The sequence below is a fragment of the Neolamprologus brichardi genome, chromosome 3, assembly GCF_056152115.1.
Source record: "Neolamprologus brichardi isolate AB-2024 chromosome 3, ASM5615211v1, whole genome shotgun sequence".
In the NCBI taxonomy this organism is placed as follows: domain Eukaryota; kingdom Metazoa; phylum Chordata; class Actinopteri; order Cichliformes; family Cichlidae; genus Neolamprologus; species Neolamprologus brichardi.
Genome location: NC_142106.1, coordinates 36,223,514 through 36,243,427, shown reverse-complemented (window position 1 = coordinate 36,243,427; position 19,914 = coordinate 36,223,514). Strand labels below are relative to the sequence as shown.

The window sequence follows — 19,914 nt, the reverse complement described above, 5'->3', positions numbered from 1 at the left end:
AGTGCCATGCATGTATTCTCGCAGAAGTGTAATAAAAAATGACACAACTTTTAGAGGGTTTATACGCTCACTGGCCACTTTATCAGGTACACCTTGGTAATACTGTGTTGGAGCCCCTCGTTTGCCTTCAGTGCGTTCTGAATTCTTCATGGCACAGATTCAACAAGGTGCTGGAAACATTCCTCAGAGATTTTGGTTCATGTTGAAATTATAGTGTAACACAGTAGCTGCAGATTTGTTGGCTGCACATCCATGATGGGAAACTCCTGTTCCTTCACATCCTGAAGGTGCTCTGTTGGATTAAGCTCTGGTGACTATGGAGGTCATTTGAGTACAATGAACTTATTTTCATGGGAATGTTTGAGATGATTTGAGCTTTGTGACATGGTGTGTTATCCTCCCATTAGTGTACACTGGTCATAAAGGGATGGATATGTTCAGCATCAACGGTCAGGTAGGCTGTGGTGTTTAGATGATGCTCAGTTTGTACTAAGGGGATCAAAGTGTGCAAAGAACATGTCCTCCATACCATTACACCACCGGCAGCCTGAACTGTTGATACAAGGGAGGACGGATACACGTTTTCATGTTATTTACACCAAATTCTGACCCTTCAAAACTCATCAGAGTAGACACTGTTTTTCTAATATTTTAGTATCCAGTTTTAGTGAGCTTGTGTGAAGTGTAGCTTCAGCTACAACAACAGTGCCATGTCAAATGTCTCTTAAATCATCATCTTTCTTCCTCATTCTGATGCTCAGTTTAAACTTCAGCAGGTCGTCTTGACCATGTCTGAATGCACTGAGCTGCTGCCGTGTGATTGGCTGATTAGACATTTGTATCACTGATCAGTTGAACATTATACCTAATAAAGTGGCCAGTGGGTGTAAGTGGTCTCTCGTGAATTTAATCCTGTTTACAGAAAGATTAACGAAGACTTTTTAAATGAAATGTCATCTGTAAAGTTTTAAAAGTTTTTTGTTAGCACAGAAAGATCACTTTTTAGGAAAGGAGTAACCATTTATTAATCTATTGTTGGAATTATATATGTGTGTTATAAGTAAATTTTAGGATGGGGCCTGTTATTATTTGTTCCACAAATCAAATGATGACAACATGATAAATTTCTTTTCTTTTAAAGATATTTATATCTATAAATATTGACAGTAAATGAAGCCAAAATGACACATCTTAAACATTTTAACAAAATTCAGGGTGCAATTTCTGTCCTTTGCACATTATCCATGATTCATACTGAGTAACAAAAGGATCCTATTTAACTATTTGTTCTTTAAAAGAAAAAAGAAAAAACTCTTAGTATTGTGTGATGATGAATCAAGCCTTTGTTGTTTGTTCTCACCACTCAATCTGCACGAATTCCTCCATTTGCATGGAGAAAATTGTGTCCGCTTTGGTTCACAAAGTGCATTTAAAGAAAAAAAGAAAAGAAAGCAACACAATGTGGTATAATTTTCTTCCGATGAGTTACAATAACAAAATGCGTTTTTGATTCTTATATTTAAAATGCACAATATCGTCTCTTTCACCAGACAAAAGGCTTAGTAGTAAAGAGGAAAGACGCAGAGCCGATCCTGCTTATGAGATCATGGAGAGTCGGATGCTGGAGAGGAACCCAGAGGTAGACACATCCAAAACACTGTAATCCGCTTTACACTATCAACAACTCACACATTTTTACTTTGCAACTCATTGTGCTCTTACTTCAGCTAAGCATTTGGGGGAAATGTCTGATATCATGAGAATATTAACTGAATACACAGAATAAAGGGCAACCCATAGAGGTTTGTTATTAAGAAGCTTCAGTAGTAAATCTGAAATTAGACATGGAAAAATATGTCCAATAAGCATTTTGTAGTTTTGAGCCTATTGTCCTGATATTATTAAGCATTTGGATTAGAATAAGCGAGTTTAAGGGTTTGTATTTTCTCTATAATGAACTGAAGTTTTAGCATGAAAACAATGTATTTAATGCACTCGTTCTCGTGTGCTTGCTCAGTTTTGTGACAGTATCTTGCATGATTACATCACTATTATGTTTACAAATTCTCTCCAGGATATAGATTTTATATACAGTCGTGTGTAAGAGAGTTTTTCACAGTTGTGTGAAAAACATACACAAGAACTAAGAGGGTAAGCAGCAGCCGCAAATACACTTGATTACGTGATCATCATCAAGCATGAACAAAAAGCAGACGTTTTGGCAGTTTCTTGGTTTGATGCATAACACACAGGAAAAGATATCAGCAGTGATCTTAAACAAGCAGTTGTTGCTGCTCATCAGTCGGAGAAGAGTTCTGGGGTATTTCAAAACATTTTGAAATCCATCATTCTGCAGCAGACTATTGACAACCAGAAAATACTCAGGATGGCTGGAATTCTTCCCAGGAGTGGGCTTCCCAGCAAACTCACCCCAAGGTCCGATTGTGCAGTGCTCAGAGAAACTGCAAAAAGCCCAAGAGCTACACCTTAACGGCCTCAGTTAGGATTTTAAATGTTAAAGACATGCAACAGGGCAGTGATCCCGAGCACAGCAGCAAATCTACAACAGTATGACTGAAAAACAAAAGAATCAAGGTGCTGCAATCATCCTGTCAAAGTCAAGACTCCACCCTTAATGAAAGGATGTGGTGGGACCTCAAGAGGGCTGTGCATAAATGATCTCAATAGTAGATCTCAATGAGCTGAAGTGGCATTGTAAAGAAGTGTGGGCCAGAATTCCTCCACAACAATGTGAGACACTGATAAAGTCACACACGGAACAGTTACTTTCACTTACTGCAAGCGTATTACATGTTCATGTTTGTCCTGTGCTGTCGTTCTTTTTTTATGTGACTGTAAAAGATGGCTACCATTATGTCACCTACTAGTGTCTGGACTCTGTATTTTTAAACTTTAATATTAACATCTATAGCGGAGAGAGTAAAGTGCTAAATATCATCATCATCATCATCGTTGTCGTCATTTATTTATATAGCACTTTAAAAAGGCACCAGGCAGACCAAAGTGCTGAACAATACAAAAACAAAGAAAAGCATATCAGGTAATGTTAGCATTTAATGCTAACAGTTCATCATACAGACATGGGTAAACTCACTAAAACTGAAGCACAATCTTATTTAATGCTCTGCACTGCAGTGGGCCTAAAGTTCATGGTTATCTGTCTGTAGCGATGCTGCACAGTGTTCACACATGTAAGATAGCCCTGAGTTCTGAGTAAATTCCAAATGTCTATAAATACTCCTCATGTGCCCACTGAACAGTCATCGTCACACTTATGTAATAAACTTATGTCACTCAGTGCAAGTTATAATCAGCAGTGCTTACTTTAATGTGTGTTGCAGGCACAGGAAAAACACAAGTATGAACTAATGGGCAGCTACGGCCAGCAGAGGTTCCTTCAAGAGACTGAAGGTGAGTGAGACTGACGCCAGGCAATCAACATCACCAGGCTGTTTCAGCGATTTGGTTCATTTTTTTTTTTCTTCAGCCAGGCTATTCAAACATATGCAGATTTTCAAGTCCGTAGCGGCACAAATGGATTTTTCTTTTTCTGAATGGACCATTTTCGTTTTTTAAAGTGCTCTGAACACTTTTCAGCTGTGCATTACCCAGGCTTCTTACAATAACCGGGCCCACTTACGGAAAGTGAATTAAATTGATGAGTCATGCGCCTGAATCAACATCGCTGTAAACCATTACCTGTTGCTTGAAATGAATAAATAAAACGAAGCTCATTCAGAGTATGAAAAGCAGACTGGCACTAAGCATAACATCCACATGGCTGAACATAGGAAGATGTTATACCTCGGCGCGCTCGCCATACACCTGCTTGACTTCAGTCAGGGCAGTGAACTGTAATGCTGATGGGGAATTGCCTTCATGAAGTGGCTATTACTACATAGCACATGAAGCGCATTACAGAGACTCTCTGCAAGCACCAGCTGTCAGATTAGTTTAAACAAAGAGGGAATTAGCACTTTATTACATGTAAAATAGTTGTGCCATGCAAACTAGTTTGTATGGAGAAATTTGTTGCTGCTAAATGTTTAAACCTTTTCATTGCAAATTCGCACTGTAGTAAAAGTCACTGTATGGAAAAAAGCTACACTGCTTTAATAATGTTGAGCTCTGGGCTCTGGGGAAGCCAATTGATGACTGATGGTGTCTGATTATGAGTTTTTCTATCCAGGTCTGTCTATCTTTTACTGCATTGGCAGTGTGCTTGAGATCATTGTTATACTAAAAAATGAAGCCTTTCCTGATGCTATTGCGTGGATGATAAAAGTCTGATGTTACTTTTTGTGTTCATAATTTTATCAATTTTGACAAGATCCCTACACCACTGGCTGAATTATAACTCCAAACCAGGACAGAGGCTCCACTGTATTTTACAGGGTTCCACTCAGCTGACCTCCTCTATACATACTGATAATTTAAACTTTTTAAAACATGAATGTGTTTTATTTATATAAGACTTTACAAAATGTGTACAAAAACAAACATAAAACAAACAATTGGTAATGATAAAAGAAACACTGAAGACCAATACACTGAAAATGTTAGAAATTTGAATATTGAGGAAATAAAAGAGAGATATGTGTCTATAGTATATACATATGTATTAAAACAGGACTTAAAGGAAGTGACTGACTCCATGACTAGTTGGTTCTGTTCCTGATCCTGGCCTGATTACCACTGAAATTAAAGCCGAACCTCCTATTTATTCAGATAGGGGCGTCGAAATAACTGCACAAATAAATACGATGGCTACTGTGTGGCAAAACTTCCAGACACACTTCTCTTGTAGATAATGTAAAGTAGTAAAAGGATATGAGAGAGTATTCACTCTTTGAACTTTAAGAGTTATACTGTTGAGCTTTTAGCGCACATTTTACTAATGACCTGCTTTTAAAGGAAAAAGTTCTAAGAAATTTGTAAAACTTTCCAAAGCAGTTCCCTTTTTGTTAAGTTGATACTAATTAAAGAAATGCTATGCAAGCGCTATAGCTTTTATTTGTTTAAAAGGAACCGTAAAGCCTGAGGTCCAAATACCAAATTAATATTAAATTAATGTGATGTTTACCCGAGGTTAATTTCAGCATTTGGCTGTTTTGTTTTGTTTTTCCTTTTTTTTTTTTCTTTTTTTCTTTTTTTTTTTGCACATCATTGTGTCCTTTTGTTTCTTTCCAATGTGGGAATGAATACACAAAGGGACAAATTAGGGCTAAACAGAGGTGTAATTTAAAATGGCATTAATTTACCCCATCTATGGTTAGACAGATAAATCGCATGCAAAACAGACAACGGCATGAGTCACAGTCTTTGCTATTTGGTTTTTTTTTATGTCTTCATTGGCATTTTATCCAAAGCCATAAACTCGAGTTACGTAAAGGCCCATTGTGTGCTGAGAAAACTCACAGATGTGTAACCAGAGAGTGCAGTGATGTGTGACGGGCTGCCTCCCCTGATATGAGGCGAGAGGACAGTTGTCAGGGAACGTTTGGCCACTTAAGCATCCCACACCCAGAAACATGCCCTCAGTCAAACACACACCTGCTCTACAAAGTCCCAGCAGCTGTCGCAGTGTGGCACCAAACCCATCAGTCATTTTCACGTACCTACACACAACGACTCACGACTCCCTCGTCATCTTTCCCATCATCCCGCTTCAGCAGACACTTAATGGATGGGGGGCAGACCGGATGTGGCTAAGTCCAGCAGCTAAGGTATGTGGCCTTAGTGGAAGATGAGCTACAGAAAAGCTGTTTTATGATTTAAGAACTTTTCATATTAAAGCAATGCACACAGGTCAAATAAATAAAATATCAGGTTTGAGGCATTCCAGACTTTGCAATAAATCATAGCACTATGTGATGAAAAATGCAAGCGGACACACACATGCTTGCATCACGAGTGCATCACTGTATCAGAACGCAGCTAAACAAACACAGCTTTGCCCGTGGCACTTTAGATGCTGCTGTGTTGGTCATTACATGTTACACATTAAATGGTTGGCTTGGAGAGGTGTGAATTGCACCTAAGGACAGTTTAGGCTAAACACTGCTAATCCATTTCTGAAATGATATTTGTAGAACCAGCTCATAGCCATTATGTTGTCTTTAATTATTTAAATTTCACTGTTTATTGAATTTATCTCCTACTCTTTGTTTCCCACTGAAATACTCACACTGGTGCTGACATGAAGAGAGTATCTCATTGATATTAAAATGATTACCACCAAGTCTCAGGTGGGAATTAATACAAATACACCATATTATGCTAAAGCTTTTAGCTCACAGGCAGGAGCTTCTTTCCAAGTTCAGCGGAAGAGGCATCGTAATCAAAAACCTGCCAACGGCGTGACACCAAAGTAAGCAGTTAGTTTGAACCCTTGAATTACTTGAATCTTCTTTATAATGTTGCTTTAATTCATTGAGGTTTCCGGGCATTTGTTTAGGCACAGCTCTTTATGTACCTATCACAGTATTTCAGTTAGGTTCAGGTCTGGACTTGGACTCATTGCTTCACCTTGATTCTTTTCCTTTTCAGCCGTGCTGTTGTAGGTTTGTTGCTGTCTTTGGGCTCATTGCCCAGTTGTTTGAGTCAGTTCGAGACACGCTTTGGCTGTCAGACAGATTGCTTCACTGGAATACTTTAGTACACAGAAGAGTTCATAATCAGGTCCCATGACTACCAAACAAGCAAAAATCATCATCCCTCCCCCTCCGTGCTTTACGCTTGATACAGTGCAGACATTATCGAAAGAAGATGGTTTTCCACCTGAAACTTTGCAAGGTCTAAACAGTATGTCGTCTATAAATCTGTGTATTATTCAAATAATATTCTTTGACATGTTTTCAAGATTACGCAAAAACTGTCAGGCCAAGTTTCATGAAACTATAATTTTTGGTGCAGATCTGAATAATTTCTTTAAAAGGGGCCACCTTTGCTTTGGTGCCCTCCAAGTTTTGATTTCTAAAAATCAGCCTTTACTAAGGACCACATAGACTACACTATAATAAATAGGATTTTGGTAGGACCGTCTTTGTGGCTCGTGCACATCTGTGATGTAGTCTTGCTCTCAAAAACTCTATTTTAATTTCACACACCCGCCTCTTCAACTTTTTACATAAGTTTATCACATCAAAAAGTGGATGTTGTTGTCCTGGTGAAGGTCTCATTTAAAGCTGAAACTGGAGAGGGAGAGAAATGGTAAGGTGTTATAGTCAAAGAAAAACAAACACCTACACTAGGGCATTTTGCTTTCCCATTCCCAAAGGTTTCCACATGCATACGTTGCCATAAATTGTACATTGTGGGAGGTTTACAGGTCTTTGTAATCCTTTTCGTGTACATACCACAGCTTAGTGTCCTTCTGCAACAATAATGTGGGAAAGGTGCAAAACCCACTCACCCTGAATACACAGTTATTATCTGAACTGTGTTTTCCATCCAAAAGCACTTGACTTTTTAAGCTGGGGGGTCACTAAACTCTGTCAGGTATTGCCTCTAACTTCTCCCCTGGAGGTTTTGCAAAGTGTATTATCGAGACGTCCCCCGGCCTTAGAGCTGCGGGCAAATCCACTGTTGTAATGGAAGCCATTATAAAGCACCACACTCTTCTGCAAGGGCTGGTTGGTGTCTGATCAATTAGGTTAGACTTTGCCAAAGGCTGTACCCACTGAGACTTTGCTGGCGTCTAATGGCTTCTCACTGATTTTAAGAGTGTCCCCTGGGGTTGATGCTTCTGAGCTGCGGGTAATGGCCACTGCCTACTGCCATTTAGGAAGAGTCAATAGCAGGGGAAATCTTTTCTTTCCCAAATGTTGTCTTCTATACAATCTGTATGCCAATGGTAACGCATCTGTGACAGGGTAATTGCAACAAGAGAAATATGAATCCATGTTGGCACATATATAATACTGTAGGAATCCATTGTTTTATTTACTATAAGACGGTTATAGGCATTCTACTACAGAGTCCACACTTTGATTAGTGTTTCTGTTTGTAGTTGTGAAATGTCCTCAACCAAGCTGCTTTGTGTTGCTTTGACTAATAATGACAGAAGATAAAAACAATCTTTTCTGTGATCCAGATCTACTCTTTAATCTTTAAACATCAATGCACACACAGCAACGGACTCAAAGAAAGGTAAATAAATGTTCACAGGCTCAGATCAGCAGTGTTTGCATTGTTAGGAACACAGTGCGTCTGTAAGGGTCTGGGCTTTTTGAATTCTTTTTGTTTTCTTTTTAGTTGATGATGAAACATTTTTTGTTGACATTATACTTGAAAAAGATAACACAGGCTCTGTTTGTGTATTGTAGCTCAACTATGATCCTTGAGGGTAAATCAGGGAAAAATGTATTTGCATTGGTGTGTTTTTCAACAATTCACTCTTTTTTGGGGGGTCAGATATTAATATAAAAACAGATATTGTTTTTCCCTAAAATAATTTCAAAGAAATTATATATGATTTACTGTTTGGACTCCACTTTGTACACAATGAATACGAGACTTTGTGTGTTTTTTCATATTTTTTTAATAGTGCTGAAAATAAAGTGAAACTATAGTATTAAATAATTAGTTAATCATTTGATCAGTTTTGCATTGCATTTCAAAAATCAGCAGATAAAAAAGATATCCATGAACAATAGGGATGGGAATTGTAAACTGGTTCCTGTTCCCAGTCTTCCAATTCCTTGGGATTGTCAGTCTGCCTGCCAATTGATCCCACTTATTGTTTCTTGCACTCTTGCAACGATCAACTGTTTTCAGTTCTCGTGTCAGAGGAGGGAAATGGCGACACAGTCTAGAACGTGGATATGAACAAAGACGAGATAAATGGTCTTTGTGTGCAACGTCGAAAACTGCATCCAGGACAGAAACAACCACATTATGCCAACACGCCGCAACACGTTCTCACTCCCAAAGCGTAACATTTTACGCTAGGTGACAAATCGTCAACATATTACGTTTTCGGCTGCCCACCACGTTCCTAAATGACGACCTTGGAAAAATGAGGAAATATGAGAACCGTCTGGACTCAATCTACACATGTTTGCTCTTTTTCTTCAAATCGCTTACAAACACGCTATTTAACGTCATTAAAGTCCTGGTTAAGGTCATTGCACTGGATTTCAGCCATAACCCGCCGTGTACCATAAGAACGCCGAAGGTCTCCTTTCGCGTTCCTCAGGAATGCCGCGGGACGTGACAAAACGTCGGCATGTTATGCCTCGGGAGTGAGAATGGGCTGATTATGCTGCTGACTTTTTTCTTTTTGGAAGCAGTAATAAGCCTGCAGGGCCTGTTCCAACTTTCACAAGTTGATGGAATTGCCTTATCATGATCCAACACCACTGGCAGAAATACAGCCTCGAACCATGACACAGTATTCGCCATGTTTTGTAAATGGCTATAGATACTCACTGTTGTCTCTATCTCCTGAACTTCTCCATGTTTGAACAAAAACATTTCAGCTTTAGTTTCATCACTCCATGAGGCCCACTCCACTGATTCTTAGTTCAGCTGTTGCATAATTCGGATACTTTAGCCTTTTTCTTCCTGTTTCCCTTCTTTAAGAGTGGCTTCTTGACAGCAACGCTTCCACTTAAACCATTTCTGATGAAGCTTCAGTGAACAGTCGATGGATAACCTGAAGGCCCATATGCATCTCTCAGGTCCTGTGTCAACTCTATGTTGGGTTTATTAAGGACTTGAATTGCAGCTACAGCTACAAGGACTGGAGTATATGATGTGTTTATGATAATCATTGAGTGCAAACATGTGAGTTGGCACTGTTGTTATGTGGTCACTGCAGGCCATAGTGTACGACTTACATGCTCATCAAACATTCAGTGACCCCTCGTGCTCTGTGATTGAGGATAGATTAGAGTCCTTCCTTCCACGCTCTGAGTTCAGTTGGAAAACAGTCCTCGGGTCTCAAAATCTTTCCTTTTTTTAAGTTATGGACCGCTAAAGATGAGAGGCAACATCTGGCTTGCTGTCAGCACGCAGTTAAAAAGCCAGCATCTGTGATGGTATAAAGGGTCATTAATGCACATAGCATGAGTAACATGTTTGGAGGCACCACTAACAATATGTTGAAAAATAGACACAGCTTTTGGAGCAACATATGCTGCCATGCAGATGATTTGATTATCAGGGAAAAGTCCAGCCTGCGATGCCAAACAACATTCTGCATGTTTACAAGAAAACATCAAAGTGAAGGTGTCTGAAAATTGGATGTATCCAATGTATAGATCGGATTTGGTGCATTATGAAACAATGAATTTTAGGTGAGTCTGTGAAAATGTTTATATTTCAACATTATAGTAATTCTTTCCCTTAGTTCCCAGACGCCGTGCTGATAATCATGCCCCTGTCCCAACAAATTTAAATGGGCAAATGTGTTAAAAACAACAAAACAGATATTTATACATCGAAACTCTGATAGTGTGTGACTGGCTCATCTATTTTGTGCTTGTAGACAACTTTTTGTACCTGTCATGTAAGCCCATCAACCGGGTTAGATGATTCCTATGAACAGTACTGCAGTACTTGTTGTAGTAAAACCACAAAGCATGTAGATTCATTTAGCTTTCTTGACTCTCATTTACACAAAATTAAAGTGACAGCAAACGTTTATATCACCGTTCAGGAGAAGTGATTTTCACTGGTCTCTATTCACAGAGCAGTATTCAAGTTATGGTAATTTCAAGATATCCTTGAGTGTACTGTACTCTGGTTTTGAAGGTTGCAGCTATCACTGCATTAATGCATACCCAGGCACCACAAAAAAAAAAAAAATATGTGATGTGTGTCACAGAGCTGAAATATGCACATATTTTATGTAGTGGTTGTTCTGAAGCTGTATCACTGAGATGCTGAACTAATCATTTCTGCAGCCAGCAGAAAACTTGACTGCAAATCTGCCTTTTTCAGCTTTTAGCTTTATGAAGATAAAGCTGTGAGCTGTTTCTTGTGATTTGAAACTATTTTTCCGGCACAATTAATTAGATGTGCAATCCACTGTAGGCAAAAAATCTGGCAATAATGTGTGTTTGACAGGGAAATCAAAGAGGTTTGGGTGTTCCTATTCAAGTTTTAATGAACTTTTGCTAATAGAAAAATGAGATTTTGCTCCATAAACCCTCAGATATTTGATCTGGACACGTTCATACACTATACAGCCACATGACAAAACAGCTTGATGATGATTAAAAGAACAATTGAGTTTTACTTCCTCAAAGCATTCTGTGCTTCGAGGACGTAATGTGTAGCCCATAAATTATCTCTGGGGCATATCAGCTAATTTCACCATAATTAGTCTCTGGGGCGGGGAGAGAACCAATTCATCGTGAAACGCTGTGTTCCTGTGCGACTGCCGATCCCATTAAAGCTACCGTTGTTTTTACTGCTGGAAACAGTATTGCTACTTGTGTTGTGGACGTCTGTATTTGAATAAATCTAACTGACACTGGGCTGCAGCCTGGAGAGCTGCTCAGACTGGAGGGTAAGTTTGGCTTTTGATTAAGGTTATAATGACAAAAACAAATCCAGTTTCAAAGAAGTGTCAAAGTGTAAGTATGGTTCAATTTAATCTTTTAATTATTATCAGTTCTGAGAAAGACTTGATTGGTACTGTGTGCCGGCATAGCCCGTTTGAGCTTGTCTCTCTGTGCCACGGGAATCCTCACGACAGGAAATCTAAACATGGGCTGTTGCACTCGGGCAGCATTTATCATAATAAGAAACACAAACTGTCTAGAAAACACAAGTGAATCTAGAAATACGTGTAGTGTGTGTTCATTGTGCTGAACCCAGGTGGCATTGTTCTTTTATGTTTTTAATAGATTTTAGTTGACAGTGAAGGCTTGGAGGTGCAAAAAAAACCATAGCATATTATCAACAGGACAAATTGCTTGTTATTTTTAGTTTCTGTGGGGGATTTTTGTTAAAAACAAAGTGTTCACACGTTAAAAAAAGAAAAAGCATGACAGAAACGAACCTAACACCGTCTGAGCTTAATTTACTCTCGCATTTTCAGGGGCCGTGTTTGTGTTCCCCCCAGAGGCTCCGCTTGCTGAAAGACCTCGCGGTGAAGGTGTGACGTATGTGAATATTCCTGTTAGCCCCACGTCCAAGAAGCAGCTCAACTACATGGAGCTGGAGCTGCAGGATCCTGTGCACGGCACTAAGGCGGCTGCCGCACATCTGCCAGCTCAGAGTAAGGAGGCATGAATATCTTCTGGTTAGTAAAGGAGATAAACGCCAGATAGTTGGTGTCTGAGGGATGAATGTTCTGCTTTCGATTTATACATATAACTGCAAACGGCAGCTGTGAGGAACAGTCAGGGTGGACACTTGGAAAATTGTCATGTTACAAGATTATAGTTTAAAGGATGTCACCAAGACTGTGTTTTATTTGTCCAATAAGAGCATTAATCTGCAGAGAGCTTTTTGATTGGTGGTGCAGAATTGCTTATTGAAAGCAGGTTTAAAGGGAACTGATCTAAGAAGAGACGGTGGCAATTCACTGCAACCACCACATGATGCTGTAAGCTTAAGTATAGAACAGAAAAAGTTTGTCTGATTAATAAATCTTTAAATTTTAATAGGCTGGGTATTGAAGTGCGCTGTTGTCTTTTTTGGCACAAGGAAATGTCTTCAAGACCGGCCGTTAAACTGTCAAATATTACAAACTGAAACAAATTCTCAGACTTGTGTAGTTATTTTCAGTCGGTCTGCAGCGCACGTCTTCCATTAAACTTTGAACAAACTACCAAGAAATGTTGTAATCACATTTATAACCCACAAAAGATGAATCCTAATGACTCTGCTAATCCTGAATTTTTATGTCCACCTCAATGCACTTCTTTTACTGGCTGCATGTTACAGCACCACCAGCTAGTAAGCAGGAACATTTGTCCAATGTTTTCATTTAGCACCAATTTCCTGTAAAACTTCCTTACTAACCTAAGCTATAGTTTGTCTTTAGTGCCTGTTACCACCATGGATTGCTGACAGTGTGAAAGCTGCCTGTCATAAAGCTTGTCGTGGGACACATTGCTGTGTAACCCCAGGCCGCGTGATCAGAGTGCGCAGCACATCCTGCAGTCTATCCATTTTATTTATGCAGAGCAAATTTAAAACAATGTTCATCTAAAGCTCATCAAATGCCATTACAGACAGAAATCCAACAATCCAAAGATCCCCTATGAACAAGCACATGTTGGCGTGAGGGGAAGTGGACGAACTATTAGAGTTAGTGTTAGTCAAATCTGATGAACCACGTCCTGCGTTTTTAGAGAGTAAGCTGTAAAATCATTGTTTCCTTTTATTCTCTCTTCAGATTGTCTTTGTATATTTGTGAGATTTTCCCAGTACTGTCCAAAATGCAAATTGTTGAATTTTAGAGACCACCTCCTTGATTTAAGAAACAAAATGACCTCAGTAATGCCCTGATACTCATAGTGTGAGGTATTTTTTGCTTTTGCTCAATGTGCAAAAGTGTTCTGCGCAGCCAACAGATGCAAAAGAACCAACTTATAGTAAGCTGGTGTATCAGCGTTACGCAACGATGAAAGCCATTGTAGTTACATATTTATGTGTAATTCTATTCGACCTACTCAGAGTTACTGGAATCGCTCGCAAACAATTGAGATGATTTCCTCTCATCTTGGTAAAAGACAGCTGAGTCCTTGTCATCGGAGCCGTAATTGACGGACAAGTTGGCCGCTAGCGTCACTGCCCTCGAGAATACGAACAGCGCGGCTCGAGCTCTGACATGAGGGAGGTTAATGTCTAATGTCAGCAATACAGTTTATATCCCGGCATGCGGCCTCATTAATCTGTCACCTGGGAGGAGGAGTGTCCTATTTCGGCACTGAAAGGGGGTCGCAGGGCATTCAGATCACAGCTGTAAACTCAGTGGCCCTAATGGGACCCTCCTCCAGGGACTATTTATGTGTTGTGAGGAGCCGGTTTTGATGTCCTCAATTCTGACACTGTAAGGCGACAGGACTCTAAGAGGAGACGCATTTTGGTGCACGAAGACTGATTTTGTGGGTTTAAACTCTGACATTTTGCTTATATGATTTTCAAACAAGGTATACATTATGGTAATGTGCATATGGAAGACAGTGCATGACATGAATGTTAAAAGCTTCAGCTAAATCATTTGCATATGATTTGTGTTGTGATGCGCTGTCTCATTCTTGAAGCAGGCAGACTGGCAGCGAGGGCAGAGGTGTGTGTGTGTGTGTGTGTGTGTGTGTGTGTGTGTGTGTGTGTACCGTATTTTCTGGACAATAGAGCGCACCTGTATATAAGCCGCATCCGCACTATTTAAAAAAAAAAAAAAAAGATATACAAGTCCAGGACATTTTCAAGTTCGGGCCACCTGCTTTTATGTCCTCTGAAAGCTTTTCTCGACTTTTGGCATTGCATGAGCTCTTCCCGCTGCCGCCTCCAACGTCTCACTCATACGAACTTCTTCGTGTGGTTTCCACGATGAAGGGGCGAGGATTTGAAAATAATTAATAATAATTACACCTTTGTATAAGCCTCATGGTTCAAAACCTAGGAAAAAAGTAGCGGCTTAGAGTCCAGAAAATACGGTGTATATATGTATGTATTAATGTTTTAAGATGATCTAGGAGTGTTTTTTGTCACTTCCACAATTAACCCTTTAAAGCCGGTGGGAGCGGGCACACTCCGTTTTGCGTAACTATTTTTAAATCCTGGTAGCACTGCAACCACATAAGCTAGCGCAATAATTTTTGTTGCATATGAAACCAGAGGAGTTGTACTTACATCTTATGCCATTAGCTTGTCCTCGGTCACGGTTTCCTTCCACATATAGCTTTGCAAAAATTGCATAAAAACCACCTGCAGCAACAAAAACATAATATTCCAGAAACACGCTTTGCCGATCCGATCAGCTGTTCATAACACTTCCTACGTCCATCAGCGCGAACTATTGCATGTCCGCCATGACCTGGCTGAAACCGGAAGTAATGTCATTTTGCGGAAATGTAGTTTTTTTTACCTTCAGGGCCTCATGAGCCTATACTGGTGTTTTTAAAGGTTATGTTTGACTTTATAACTTTCTGTGTCGTTTCTGGGATGCTTAGAAGTCAAATTACACTGCTGGAAATAGTTTATTTTGATGCACATGCTGTTTTTTTTTTGTTTGTTTTTTTGCAAATTTGCACTATAATATTTATTTTTGTTTTTCATGCAGTATATAAAAATTGGTGCATTTAAAAAATAAAACTATGAAGACACTCAAAATAAATTTCCTGTGGTAGGAAACTATTTTGTGCAACTTTTTTGTATTTACAGTTTTGAGGGATAAGCCTCTTAAATTTCTCTAACTAGAAATATATGTTAAAAAAGCAAAAACGATTTTCGAGTTTATTGCACTTTTTTGCAATTTATGTAATTACTATGCACTTAAGGCAGACATATTATTAAAATTTGGGCTATAATGGTTGTATTGATGTATAGCAACTTGAAATGCTCCCAAAAATGGCTCCACAGCATGTAAACATATAATATAAGCTCTGGCGGACTTGGTTCTATGGTAGGTCTTAAAGGGTTAATGATTCAAGTTCAAGAAATAATTATATCCCCTAACAATTCATTTCCATAATCTTGTTGACAAAACAATGTTGGGATTTAATGAAAAATGCCCAAAGACATCTGCAAATGTATAAACCAAAGGGAAACAAAAGAAATATTATGGAGTAAAATTTATAAACAACACTTTGCTGATGCCACCTTGCAGCCTTTTATATCAGGAAAGTGAACTTGTATACTTGTATATGATTGATGGCTCATGAAGGGAAACCAAAGCCTTAGGCTAGATGCTTATCTCCGACTTAGCTAGGCTAATCAGTCGCTACAGGTAGGAGTGAAAGAATCTTAATATTATAAATGAAATCATAATTTAAAACTACATTTTATATTTACTGAGTTTATTTTTGTTTAATATAAAAATTTGATTGATGATTTGTAACATTTAAGTGAGAGAAAAAGGCAAAAAAGCTAATTAATAAAGAAGGTGGGAATTTTTTTTTCACAGCACTGATATAAGAAAGCAAAATTTATTTATATAGTGCTTTTCAAGAATAGTATAAATTGCTTCACAATGTCAGACAGTAGAGCATTAAAACAGCATAAAAGGATAAAACCAAATAAAAGCACGTTTGCACAGGTGGGTCTTCACCTTCCTTTTAAAGGTATCAGCAGTGTCAACAGATCTTTAGTCTAGTGGAAGTGAGTTCCACAACATGGCAGCGAAAACCTCCTTTTATCCTCGACTTGGACTGAGGTACAACCAAGAAGCATTGATCAACTTACATCAGAGACCTAGCAGTTATGTATGGATGTAGAAATTCACTAATATAGGGAGGCACCACAAAGAGCTTGGAAAGTGATAATCAGAATCTGAAGTTGAACTTTGTGGTGAGCCAGTTTAAAGAGGGCAGAATCAGTGTCACAAGGGACCTTTCAGAGTAACTGGTGAGAAACCTTATGGCAGCATTCTGGGCTATCCAAGGATGCGATCCAGAGATAATTTGGTCAGCGAAAGTAATAACAAATTACAATAATAACAATAAAGTGAGACAAAATACACAATTGGCTGCCATCTGGTTATTTATAAGACAAATAATTTGGTAACATTGAATGACATGTACAACTGGGCATCATCTCAAACAATGATATGAGATGTCTTCAAAGAAGACAGGCCCCAAAAATGAACCTTGGGGCGCACCACAAGATAAAATAGTAGAAGAGGACAGGAATTTAGCAGAAGCGCCTGAAAAGCTTCTGTGAGTGAGGTAAACGTACGATATGATATTGTATGATACTGATGCACTCGTTGGAATATTTCTAAAATGACAAGCTAATTTTCAAAATTTCCATTGTCAGATTAATCATCTAATAGTTTCTGTTCTGTCTGTAACCACATGCAGCTGGTTTTGTGTGCAGCACAACACTGATGAATAATTAAATGGTACAACGATTGAGTTAAAAGAAGTCCCACTTTTGTGTCTTGACAGGAAAGAGCTCCACCAAGTACGCCCAGATTGACATCACTGCCACAGAGATGGCCCACAAAGTCGGCACGTTGCACGCTCTGGGTCGGCAGGAGGGCCTGCACACTCTGGAGCTGAGAAGAAAGGGGACGCCACATTGAATTTTCCTTCACTCAAACGTTGATCTCAGCAGGATTTTCTTTCACAACAGCAGAACTACAACATCAGACTATAACATTAGCAAGAAACGTGGCTCTGAGGACCTTACTGTGGGATTCCTTCTCTATTCTGTTCCATCTTTTGAATACAGATATCTTTGAAAGCAACCTCAGTTTACAGAACCCAGAATCCCAGAAAAATGTATTCCGTCCAATGTCTACTTTCTTAGATCGAGACTGTAGTCACAAAGGAGCTGGAATATGGAGCTGGCTTTAGAAAGGTTTGGCTCTTAGTCATGAGATTTCACAACATTTTTTTGTGAACTCCAACATCTCGTTAAATGGCATTACGCTGCTCCTCGAGCTCCAGGCTCTCTAGAAGTTGGATGAGCAAACCCTGGGCTGAGTCAGGGGCCTCACTAATACCCCAGAGCAAAGGCACTTCACAGCTCACTCAAGCCATCACTAATTGTGTGCTGTTTTTGTCCTTGTGTGGGTAAAAAAAGAAAGGTAGGGTGTTGGCAGGAAAGGAAGTGGAAACAGTGTTTGTTCTCACAAGGAGTTCACACACATTTATTCCTCAGTAATCTGTAATTCCATATGTAGTTGCACATAACTCTTTCTGTGTTTCAAATTTAGGAAAGCTTACCAGCCGGTCTTACTCAGAGCGATGCAAAATTCAGAGCAGCTTGATGCGTAAAAAAAAAGAGAGTTTTTGTGTAAAAGTAGCACAAGTACTGTATTTTCTGGACTATAGAGTGCACCTGTATATAAGCCGCAGATATCTTTGTTGAAAAATTAGATATTTACTGCATGTACAGAACGATTTTGTACTGTAAATGTACATGTATGTACCTGAACAGATTCTTTCAGTGCCTTTTAACAGCAGCAACTTAGCTGATTAAAACGAAACAGAAACAAAAGAAAATAACAGGTATTTACTTACCTTCATTTCTCCTGTGTTTGAAACCACAAGTCACTTTAATCATCTTCGCTAAAACCCATGAAGTCGTCTTCTTCAGTGTCGGAGTTGAACAGCCTCAGAAGCGCTTCGTCACATCTGTCTCCATCAGTCTCCATCAGTCTCGCTCTTTGTGTCACTGTCATCCTCCGATGAAGCGTAGCAGTCCAGCCTTTTGGAACCCGTTGGTGATGGTGGATTCTTTCACAGCACTCCACGCTGTTAGGATCCACTGACAGACATCAGAAAAGGATGCTTTTCGCATGTGGCCAGTTTTTTTTTGAATGACTTCTCACCACTTGTCATCCAAGTCTCCCACTCAACCCGGAGTGCAGCTTTAAATGCCCGATTCACACTGATGTCAAGTGGCTGCAAATACTTTGTTGTAGGTTTAGGTCCAGGTTTAGGGCCTGGATGGCTTGGGGATAGAAGCTCCTCTTGAGTCTCTCTGTCCTTGCCCAGATGATGCGGGACCTTCTACCGGATTGCAGAAGTTGGAACAGTTTGTTGCCAGGATGGGACGGGTCCTTCAGTATCTGCGCTGCTCTAGTCCGGCATCTCCTGGTGTAGGTGTCCTGAAGTGGGGTGAGAGCAATCCTGCAGCAGCGTTCTGCTGTATGGATCACTCTCTGAAGAGCTTTTTGGTCCTTAACACAGCTGTTCCCAAACCGGGATGTGATGTTCTGTGTGAGGATGCTCTCCACAGCGCCTGTATAGAAAATCCAGAGGATCTCTGAAGAGACCCTGAACTTCCTCAGTTGTCGTAGGTGATACAGGCGCTGCCTAGCCTTTTTGGTCTGGACCTGAATGTGGGCAGACCATGTCAGGTCTGAGGAGATGTGGACACCAAGATACTTGAAGGACTGCACCCTTTCCACTGGAGCTCCATTGATGATAATGGGCTTGTAGTCTCTGTGCTGACTCCTTCTGAAGTCCACCACCAGCTCCTTGGTCTTGCCGACGTTCAGCTGGAGATGGTTATCCTGGCACCATGATGCCAGATGGACAGGTTTTTACGTCTCATAAATCTGAAACACCACGACGGCCCAGCTTTGAAATCTTCAATATTAATTTCGCAGATGATTGTTTTGGCTTTCAGTCGGATCTGTACAGTGAGAACACCTCGGCGACCTGCTCTCTGTGTATTCACCCAGTCCTCCAGGACATTTTCAAGTTCAGGCCACCTGCTTTTATATCCTCTGAAAGCTTTTCTCGACTTTTGGCATTGCATGAGCTCTTCCCGCTGCCGCCTCCAACGTCTCACCATAGATTCATTGACGCTAAGCTTGCGTGCAGCAGCGTGGTTTCCTTCCTGGATAGCAAGATTGATGGCCTTCAACTTAAAACTCATACAAACGTCTTTGTGTGGTTTCCACGATAAAGGGGCGAGGATTTGAAAATAATTACCAGTTGGTAATTTGTTGTGCGTGTTCTGTCTGCTAAAGAAGAAGTAGCATATTCTTCTTTGCATTGATTTTTCGTCTATCTTGTTTTTGATTCCAATTCCGGTGAGAGCACCCCTAGCAGTGGAAGAAAAATCCACAGAATAGCCGCGCCTTTGTATAAGCCTCATGGTTCAAAACCTAGGGAAAAAGTAGCGGCTTATAGTCCAGAAAATACGGTAATGGTTCTGCATAACACTTCCACTCTATGCGTGGTGACTCTTGTTAGCCTGGCTCTAACCAATGGGAAAAAGATCAGTTGCTGCCATACATTTTCCCTC

At 39.8% G+C, this 19,914-nt stretch overlaps 1 protein-coding gene across 3 annotated transcripts in view; it reads left to right on the top strand.

Moving 5' to 3' along the window:
* The window catches only part of LOC102782507 (protein Dok-7-like), a 43,965-nt gene extending 25,622 nt beyond the window's left edge, over positions 1-18,343 (top strand). For 2 of the 3 annotated variants that reach the window (XM_035915266.2, XM_035915265.2), the window contains exons 10-13: positions 1,551-1,639; positions 3,363-3,432; positions 12,074-12,253; positions 17,097-18,343. In XM_035915266.2, coding sequence (XP_035771159.2) covers positions 1,551-1,639; positions 3,363-3,432; positions 12,074-12,253; positions 17,097-17,233 — 476 coding nt within the window. In that variant the 3' untranslated portion in view covers positions 17,234-18,343. The remainder of the gene's footprint in view (positions 1-1,550; positions 1,640-3,362; positions 3,433-12,073; positions 12,254-17,096) is intronic. The other variant, XM_035915267.2, reaches the window with a different exon arrangement.
* The last annotated feature ends 1,571 nt before the right edge of the window (positions 18,344-19,914 follow it).